General features: G+C 35.0%; 1 protein-coding gene across 1 annotated transcript; it reads right to left on the bottom strand.

The window, feature by feature from the left end:
* Positions 1 to 1963: 1963 nt before the first annotated feature.
* On the bottom strand, positions 1964 to 8926 carry LOC128555187 (serine/arginine-rich splicing factor 2-like). The gene is made up of 3 exons (XM_053536787.1): positions 8743 to 8926; positions 3087 to 3333; positions 1964 to 2667 (listed from the first exon to the last, which is right to left on the bottom strand). The coding sequence occupies exons 1-3, from the start codon at positions 8852 to 8854 to the stop codon at positions 2457 to 2459; spliced, it is 570 nt and encodes a 189-aa protein (XP_053392762.1). The 5' UTR covers positions 8855 to 8926; the 3' UTR covers positions 1964 to 2456.
* Positions 8927 to 10400: the final 1474 nt, after the last annotated feature.

Here is a 10400-nt window from a genome sequence, read left to right as displayed (position 1 = left end):
CCATATTCAAAATCGACCTAGATTTCATCAACGCAATCACACTGACCAAATTTCATGAAGATCAATTGAAAAATACATCCTCTATTGCATACACAATGTTTTTCTTCGATTTGACCTAGTGACCTAGTTTTTGACCCCAGATGACCCATTTTCGAACTCGGCCTAGATTTTATCAAGGTAATCATTCTGGCTAAATTTCATGAAGATCAGTTGAAAAATACCGCCTCTATTGGATACACAAGGTTTTTCTTTGATTTGACCTAGTGACCTAGTTTTTGACCCCAGATGACCCATTTTCGAACTTGGTCTAAATTACATCAAGGGTATCATTCTGACCAAAATTCATGAAGATCAATTGAAAAATACAGCCTCTATCGCATACACAAGGTTTTCACGTGATATGACCTAGTGACCTAGTTTTTGAACCCAGATGACCCATTTTCGAACTCGGCTTAGATTTCATCAAGGTTATCATTCTGACAAAAATTCATGAAGATCAACTGAAAAATACCGCCTCTATCGCATACACAAGGTTTTTCTTTGATTTGACCTAGTGACCTAGCTTTTGACCTGAGATGACCCATTTTCGAACTCGGCCTAGATTTCATCAAGGCAATCATTCTGATCAAAATTCATGAAGATCAATTGAAAAATACAGCCTCTATCGCATACACAAGGTTTTTCTTTGATTTGACTTAGTGACCTAGTTTTTGACCCGAGATGACCCATTTTCGAACTCGGCCTAGATTTCACCAAGGTTATCATTCTGACCAATATTCATGAAGAAGAATTGAAAAATACAGCCTCTATCGCATACACAAGGTGTTTCTTTGATTTGACCTAGTGACCTAGTTTTTGACCCGAGATGACCCATTTTCGAACTCGGCTTAGATTTCATCAAGGTTATCATTCTGACCATTATTCATGAAGATTAATTGAAAAATACCGCCTCTATCGCATACACAAGGTTTTTCTTTGATTTGACCTAGTGACCTAGTTTTTGACCCGAGATGACCCATTTTAGAACTTGGCTTAGATTTCATCAAAGTTATCATTCTGACCAATATTCATGAAGATTAAATGAAAAATACTGCCTCTATCGCATACACAAGGTTTTTCTTTGATTTGACCTAGTGACCTAGTTTTTGACCCGAGATGACCCATTTTCGAACTCGGCCTAGATTTCATCAAGGTTATCATTCTGACCAATATTCATGAAGATTAATTGAAAAATACAGCCTCTATCGCATACACAAGCTAAATGTTGACAGACGACGGACGACAGACGCCGGACATCGAGCGATCAGAAAAACTCACCTGAGCATTGCTCAGGCGAGCTTAAAAGAAAGAAAAAAGTGCCAATAATTGTTCCTTAAATTCACTTCCTCTCCACTTTTATTTTTCAATAAAAATATTTAAGCTGTAAAGTGGAGTCTGACTTGATGAACATCTGCATTTGTATTTCTTTTCTCTGATCATTTGTATTACTGAAAGCTTCCTATCCATCATGAACCAGCTTTGTTTAAATTTTACAGGAACTGTCACAGTAACTTTTTCTTGCTTGTATTTTAATATATCTGGAGACCAGCAACCATCAGAATTTTATTTGGAACCGACAGTAAACAGGATTTAATTTGACTGTCTGCTCTACATCTTTCAAAGCAGACTGGAAACACGCGGGAAACTGCTGCATGTACTTGACTGCCCGGGACGGTGTTACAGCAAACAGCATAACGTTCCGCTAACTGGACAGCATAACAGCAAACTGCAGCAGATTCAGCTTAACTGGACAGCAATACAGGAACACTTCAAACTGCAGCATGTTCCGCTTAACTGGACAGCACCGGACTGCCTTTAATGTACTGCATCATACTGCATGGGCTGCTACTCAGACCCGCTACCCCTGCTGTCCAGCTTTCTACTACTGCTCCTAGCAGATTAGAAAGAATATAATAGATTAATATTTTAACTTCACATATCAACATTTATTCTACAAAAGGGCAACAAATATGAACAAATTAAAAAGAACTGACAATTTAAAATAGCAACGACAGTCAAAATGTACGAAAAATATGTGTACAATATGCGATTTTCATTTCAAACAAGTTAAACAAAATAACTGTCGCATTCCTATTAAGCAGTTGCTTTTGGAAATATGAAAAAAAATATAAAATTTAAAATGAGATATAAAATTACTAATGCTAGTATTAACAATGATTTGAGGATGAATAAATCGGTCAAGCTGTATTATCTCTATCATGTCAGTACACACATAACAAATTCTCATGTTATTTTTTAAAGTACAATTTATCTATGTAATGCTCTTTTAATAAAGTACATCTGTCTTTTCTGACCAATATGATAATAACCTTTTATTAAAATTGTGCAGCCAAACGCTATCTTTCACAGGCACCACTATGCATGCTTGATGATAATCCTTCTACCAAGTGTTCTGTTCAATCAGCATTATTTTCTTGTGTGTTTTTTTCTGGTGTCCTGGAACGTGATCTTGGAGACCTGCTTGACCTATTGGACTTTGACCTGCTCCTTGAACGACTCCTGCTACGACTTCTGGACCTACTATCATATGACCTGCTCCTGCTTCTAGAGTACCTGCGACTTCTTCGACCCCTGGATCGGGATCTTGAACGAGATCTAGAATATGACCTAAAACATACATACCAACATGATCATTCTGTCAGCAAAAGTACTTTAGTCAAACATATGCATCAATTAATACCGATGTTTTTAACTTCTTAAGCACTTCAGCATAAGTAATGAACCTGTATAATAATGAAAATATACAGACTAATTTTTATTTTCAGATTTACTCAATTAAGAAGTCTTTTGAATGACATCAAAAATTCTTAACACCTGTTCGTATCAACAACATGAAAAACAACAGCATTTCATAGACTAACTTACAGTATCAAGCCTTATTTAATCCGTAAATCGCATCTTAAAAAACTATTTTAATATTTACATTGTAGAAACTAGAACAACAAAGGTGAATGAAGAGGTGCTTTTCATTTACGTATATAAATTATGTCACATCAACACTATTTTGTATACCACGTATTTCCTACCTTCCCCGGTACCTGCCACCACCACCACCACCACCACCGTATCTTCTTGGCGGACCTCTCCTGTATGGTTCTGAGGGTCTACCATACCTTGCCATCTGTACCCGCAGTTCTCTGCCATCCATGATTGTGCCATCCATTGCATCTAATGCATCCTCTGCATCACGTTTATCGAAGTAACGAACAAAAGCAAAGCCCCTACTTTCTCTTGTAAATCTGTCTCTTGGAATGTAAACATCACCAACTTCACCTGTAACCAAAGCAATATACATTTGGTAACAGGATACATGTATCTGCTACAATGATTTCAAAATTTCAAACATTTAATCATGACCACTATCTTTTGTTTGTATTCATCATTTTAGACATGCATTGGATTTTGTGCAGGACCACTTGGATGTATGAAAATGTGACATTTTTCTAAATTGAGGCAGGCATACATTCTGTCGAAGAACTATCAATATCCAAATTTATTTAACCTGTCAATCAGGTATAACCATAAAAAAGGGTGAGTTTAAACTCAGACATGAACTTCTACCAGAATAACATGTAAGCATTTATTTACAGAAACTAGGCAATTAAAAAGTTAAAGATTTTTTAGTCTATAAATTTACCGACTGGGTACATGAAATCTGTTAAAACTGCAATTTAAATCAATGAAAAACTATTATCATTTGGTGTCAATGGTCTAAAAAATCGGTTAAAAAGCTGTCAGAGCTTATGTTGTCTTGTTTTATAAGGCCTAAAAAAAAATTGTTTGTTTCCAGTGACATGGCCAAAAAAAATAGGGTAGGTAGGTAGGCACTTTTTTTTTTTTTTTTTAAACCTAACACCATCGTAGTTTCAAACAGGGAGATTATAAACCTTATAAACATGCATCCTATTGTTATGTTTGATTTACACCTGAATGTACAATGATGATGTTTTAGCAATATAAAATGCCATCTGATTGTGTATTTAAATATTATGAAATAAATATTTGCTTTATGTTTGTGTTTTGTTGTTGTTGTTTTTTCATTTCCAGAGTAGCCCATCCGATTAGCTCAATAGGTAGAGCAGTCGATCTACGGATGAAGTGGTCATAGGATCGATGTGTCCTATATCATTCATTCTCCGCCGCTAATTCATGTGGAGAAGTTGGCAATTACTTGCGGAGAACATGGTTTATATTTGATTAAACATGAAACTTGAATGAAATCTTGCTGTGGATTCACTCTTTAAATAATAATTTTAATATTGAATATTATTCAACAACCAACATTTATATTTCAAACTAAAACCAAGTAAAAGCACACTGGCCAGGAATATGATTTGCATCTTTGATCTGCATTGAGATTAATACCATCACCCCCTACCCCAGTCTAAAACTCTGGATTAACTGGAAATGCTAGACAATGGACTTTAGACTGGTTTGCCCAAATTGTGAATAAATAAAGCTGCAAGTGGTTGTTTAACGTCTTACTACTATAAATCCAGGGTTTTCCCTAGGAAGTTTATTTTTAGGGACATCATGTCCCCCCTAATTTATTTTTCTGGAAAAAGAGACATTTGGGGACATTTTGGATTGCTGATATTGACTCTTTAGGCTTTATATTTTAAATGATTGAAATACTTTAATTAATTGAAAATGTATTTTTTTGGGAAAAATCATGCCCTTGCTAAAAAGGGACTGGACCTCGAAAAGTGGTAAATTTACCACCTTTTTTGGGGCTAGGGAAAACCCTGTAAATCCCATCTAAAACCTGACTTTTCAAGACTCTGCAGGCCTCGACTTTAACGTTTTTCAGCAGGTCCACCAACTGCTGAAATCTAGTAGACCTGCTCAGACTTTAGTGGACCTCCAATTCTATCACATAAATTGTGATGTTGTAGACGTCATAACTTCATATGACTCAAAGAAACAGGACTTATTTCTAAAATAATTAAAAATGGAAGACTGTAGCAATCCGTTATCCCGAAAAATTATTATTTTGAAAAGTGTCCCAAAATATCGGCACAATAATCATCATCCACCCGTCGACCCGTGTTGAAAGTGAAAAAAAAAAACATAAACAATTATCGGTAATTATTCTGATGATAAACTAAGTTATTAGCCTTGTTTTCATCATCAATTAACACCCCCTCAAAGAGCTAAAAGAAGTGTGTCGGTTATTATGGCATCTGAAGTGGAGATCAAAGCAGTATAGTTGCCCGAGATTGTCATGGCATTACGTCATGTTTTCGCGCCATGTGACACATCACTGTCTGATTGTACTTTCTCGATTCCTTAAATTGTTGAGAAGAAATCAATAAAAAAGTTTTTTCTTTATCTTTTTTTAAAAGCGAATGTGCAATATCCCGAATAAACTGACATGTAAATGTGTCAAACCGTGAACGATGATAGTGGATAGCCTACCTCTGTGACCTATTTGCCCTCAAGGAATTTACATTATTGTTTGAAAAGAATATCTAACAAAGAGTTGTGTCAAACAAGAGCTGTCCGTAAGACAGCCAAGCTCGACTATTTGAAATATTGTCACAGAAGCAGGAAATTATTACCCAAAATGTTAAATATCAAAAGAGTTTTAAGTTCTGAAACGGGACATAATTTGACCAAAATGCATATTAAGAGTTATGGGACTTGATGCTATCAACTAGTTTTATAACCCCAAAGAAACATGTTAAGTTTCAATTCCATATCTGCGTTAGTTTTGGAGATAGTAACTTGCATGTAAAACTTTAACCAGAATTTTCTAAGTCCAAAAGGGGGCATAATTTGCTCAAAATACATGTTAAGAGTTATGGAACTTGACCCAGTGAGGTTGGTAACTGACCTAGAAAAAGAATAAATAAGTTTCAAATCTATATGCCTTTTAGTAATAGCTGTTTGTACTTGCACGCAAAACTTTAACCAGAATTTTCTAAGTCCAAAAGGGGGCATAATTTGGCTAAAATACATGTCAGAGTTATGGGACTTGATTCTATCAACTAGTTTTATAACCCCGAAGACACATGTGAAGTTTCAATTTAATATCTGCATTAGTTTTGGAGATAGTAACTTGCATGTAAAACTTTAACCAGGATTTTCTAAGTCCAAAAGGGGGCATAATTTGCCCAAAAAACATGTCAGAGTTATAGGATTTGACCAGTGAGGTAGGTAATTGATCTAGAAAAAGAAAAAATAAGTTTCAAATCTATATGCCTTTTAGTAATAGCTGTATGTACTTGCATGCAAAACTTTAACCAAAATTTTCGAAGTCCAAAAGGGGGCATAATTTGGCTAAAATACATGTCAGAGTTATGGGACTTGATTCTATCAACTAGTTTTATAACCCCGAAGACACATGTGAAGTTTCAATTCAATATCTGCATTAGTTTTGGAGATAGTAACTTGCATGTAAAACTTTAACCAGGATTTTCTAAGTCCAAAAGGGGGCATAATTTGCTCAAAATACATGTTAGAGTTATGGAACTTGACCCAGTGAGGTTGGTAATTGACCTAGAAAAAGAAAAAATAAGTTTCAAAGCTATATGCCTTTTAGTAATAGCTGTATGTACTTGCACACAAAACTTTAACCAAAATTTTCTCAGTCCAAAAGGGGGCATAATTTGGCTAAAATGAAGGTCAGAGTTATGGGACTTGGTGCTATCAACTAGTTTTATAATCCCGAAGACACATGTGAAGTTTCAATTCAATATCTGCATTAGTTTTGGAGATAGTAACTTGCATGTAAAACTTTAACCAGAATTTTCAAAGTCCAAAAGGGGGCATAATTTGCTCAAAATACATGTTAGAGTTAGGGAACTTGACCCAGTGAGGTTGGTAATTGACCTTGAAAAAGAATAAATAAGTTTCAAAGCTATATGCCTTTAAATGATAGCTGTATGTACTTGCATGCAAAAACTTAACCAAGGTGTGACGCCGACGCCAGGGTGAGTAGAATAGCTAGACTATTCTTCGAATAGTCGAGCTAAAAATACATGTACTATGAATAATTTAAAACTTATTAAAATCCGCAACAACATCATACTGTTTTATTTCAAAACCACATTTCTATTTACGTTCACGAGGTCACGTAACCTATTCTGCCGTGCTAACAGAACTCTGTTTGCCAAGAATCGTTTTACTCCATGTATTTAAATTGCTGCCGCTTTTTCATTATTTGAAGTTTTTTAATTGTGTTTTTTGTACATTCTGGTCAAGAGTCTGAATTTTATTACCATAGTATGTACCGTTTATTTACTTTAAGAAAGAAGTAAATAATCAAGATCGCGCTGTTTGAAATTTTACAAAACATTATATGAAAATCTGATCGTTTTTAAAGAATTTTGCCTACATTCCTGTCGATATCTTATTAAAATTGTTATAGAACTCAAACTGTATTAGTTCTCAAGTGGTGCTGAAAATTTGAAGCAATTACATTGAAAAATGAATGCACCACGCTCATTTATTGTGTCAAAAGTAACCGCGATGTAAATAAGATATTACGATAGGTGCACGTGTTTGTGAAATGGAAAATTACCAGCATGACGTTTTGATATTTTTACGATTCGCGGGTAAATTCCAGTCAATCCAGGTAATTTTGCCTGATGTAATTTCTCAATTTGGTAAAGTAACCACGTAAAAACCACTCGCCCGATCGGTGGAATAGTCCATTCGTGCAAAGAGCTATAAAAATAATAATATACGTATTTGCAAAAATATGCGGCCTGATTTTACCGCTAAAAAAGTTTAGGGTCTACGGTAAAAAAATAGGGTAGGTCAGGCCACCGGAAACAAACATTTTTTTTTTACGCCTAAATGTCTTGCCGCCTAAAAATAAAACATCTTAAGTGGTTGCAAGGTTAAGGTCACAGGGACCTGAAATCCTGGTAATTTTTGCCATATAGTACATGTAATGTAAACAGGTATTACGCTGTGTGTTTACAAGTAAACCGATTAAAACAGTCTGAAAACTTGGCTATTCGAATTTCTCCGGCTGACTTCTGGCTCTTCAGTTTTTGCTGCGTCATAAAAAACGCACTGTATAATTTTTTCTATTGAGTCACAGGCAATCTGAGTGCATTAAAAACAAACACTCGTTGACACACTATATTTGTTCGTTTAATGTTGTAGCAGTCGGTAATAACTTGTTATGATGTCTTGCAGACTTTAAATAAAAAGGAAATGGCTATTCCTACGGTCCCGTAAGAATAGCCTCACAGGCTATTCCTACGGCTCTCCTGTAAGAATAGTGAAATAGCCCGCAGGTGGCTATTCCTAAGACTAAAGACAGTTTTGTAAGTCCATCTTGTATTGCATTGTACTGAATTAATTCAACTGGTATATTTTCGAACCTGTGAGCTATTTCACTACTCTTATGGGAGAGCCGTAGGAATAGCCTGTGAGGCTATTCTTACAGGACCCGTAGGAATAGCCACTTCCTTAAATAAAATTTATTATAATATTGTGTTGCGAGTTTTCAGAACGTCTGTAAAAACTACGAAATCCTAGACCTGATAAAGATGTCCCAGTCTCAAATGTCTGCACACCTATATAAATAACTAATTCGTGCGAGAATGATCGAGCACAATTGAATACAGTAATATAGAAAGCGCCTAATGTTAGGCTAAATACAGAAACTATATGATCACTGATGTTAGATCTACGAACGCGTAACGTTTTACGACTACTGTTTACCATATTTCTGGAACGCTCTTCTTAAGTCTTCGGGAGTTGTTCTGTATGTTAAATTGTCTACTTTCAAAGACACCATACTATCGGTGTCTGGAGGCGGGCGACCGTAACTCATTTTTAACAATTTATTTCCTTTCTTCTACCACGCCGTAACGCTTCCCGCACAAAAGACTGCTTCCCGCGCCGTAGCCAAACCGAAATATAATTAAAGAAAATAATTGAACCCAGTCAAAGTTTTGTCACGTGATATATGGACATGATTGATTACAAGTTCCAAATGTTCTGTCCCTTGTGTGGAATGTGTATACTCTAAATCTTGACATCTTCCTACTGAGAAAAAAAAAGGATGAAGTTTCTTTTCATACTGAAGTTATTAAAAGAACCAAATAAAACTAGAATTAGTCTAGCTCCTAGACTTTGATAAATTATTTTTATATTTCTAACTGTGAATGTACATTCTCATTTTTAGTTCGACCATGGTACTGAAGCGGGGGAAATGTTCCTACATATTCAACAACGGCAATGTTCGTTTGAATGTACAACATGTTTGCTGGACATTTTTCAATCCATGTAACTCGACATTTAAACTGTTCCTTATCGGGAGGTGATCTTTTCAGTGTCTGATACAATCTGGAACAACTGATACGGGGACTGGAAACCGGCATTTATCTTATCTTATGCTGTCGTCCAATCGAAGCGTATGCCGTAGGTTATTCTGCTATTACTCAAACACTTACGCCTTACAGTTTAACTCGTCCTTTCAGTGAAATTCTGGGAAAGCATTTGTTGAATTTTTTGTTGAAACAAGAGTTCTGCCATGAAATTATTGCCTGCATCTGTTTTTAAATGGAAAATATCTACATTAATGTTACTTTTCGCCCTGTGAAAATGGCTAAATTTAGACTTGTCTTACCCAGAGAGAAAGATGTCGTTTTTTACATGATATTTGCCTTGTTGATTCAGAGTATTTAGAACAAAAAATTAGGACATATTTTAATGAAAATAGCAAGTCGAAACTGTAAACTGTTGCCTGAAAATATTTGTTTTAGATTTGAAAAATATCAAATTAATTCATAGCCTGTCCATAAAGCTTTAAAAATATTACAACTAATTCATAGCCTGTCCATAAAGCTTTAAAAATATTACAACTCGGGTACACATTGAAAGAGATGGTAAGTAATTCTTACAATATGTAGGTTCCTGGCAAACTGGACAGAAAATGGGCCATATATGATTTGTTTATGATATTGCTCTGTTCTTCACCATTTAAATGCGTGTTAACCTAGATGATTTTCTGTAGTTTTATCTAAAAGTTCGGAATACTAAATGTAACTTCGTTGTTGGCCTTTTTTAAAAAAAAATATTGTTATTTTAATTTAAATACATTGTATTTTTCACACATCAGTTTTAAGATTAAATTTATTAAACTAGTTTTTGGAGTTTAAACAACAATTTCGTTTGAAACATTCCCTACGTTCAAGAAGAATGTTTGTTTCTGTATGTAGAAATCTGACATTATAAACAATAATTATAATTATGGCTCTACAAGATTAAGAAAAGTGTCAGCTTTCTGTTATTTTCCATTTTTTTTTAATTCAAATCCAACAAAAATCGGCCCTTTGATAAAGGTTTGAAGTTACGTGGTAAAATATTTCTTCAGG

The sequence above is a fragment of the Mercenaria mercenaria genome, chromosome 2 (assembly GCF_021730395.1).
Source record: "Mercenaria mercenaria strain notata chromosome 2, MADL_Memer_1, whole genome shotgun sequence".
Lineage (NCBI taxonomy): Eukaryota > Metazoa > Mollusca > Bivalvia > Venerida > Veneridae > Mercenaria > Mercenaria mercenaria.
This window is presented reverse-complemented; position numbering and strand designations above follow the sequence as displayed.

Excerpts from the sequence above, each read along its gene's own strand:
- LOC128555187 (XM_053536787.1), bottom strand. The coding sequence starts at position 8,854 with ATGAGTTACGGTCGCCCGCCTCCAGACACCGATAGTATGGTGTCTTTG. Across the intron at positions 3,334-8,742 it reads AAGAGCGTTCCAGAAATATG|GTGAAGTTGGTGATGTTTAC; the intron begins GTAAACAGTAGT and ends CTTTGGTTACAG. Across the intron at positions 2,668-3,086 it reads GGTGGCAGGTACCGGGGAAG|GTCATATTCTAGATCTCGTT; the intron begins GTAGGAAATACG and ends TGTATGTTTTAG.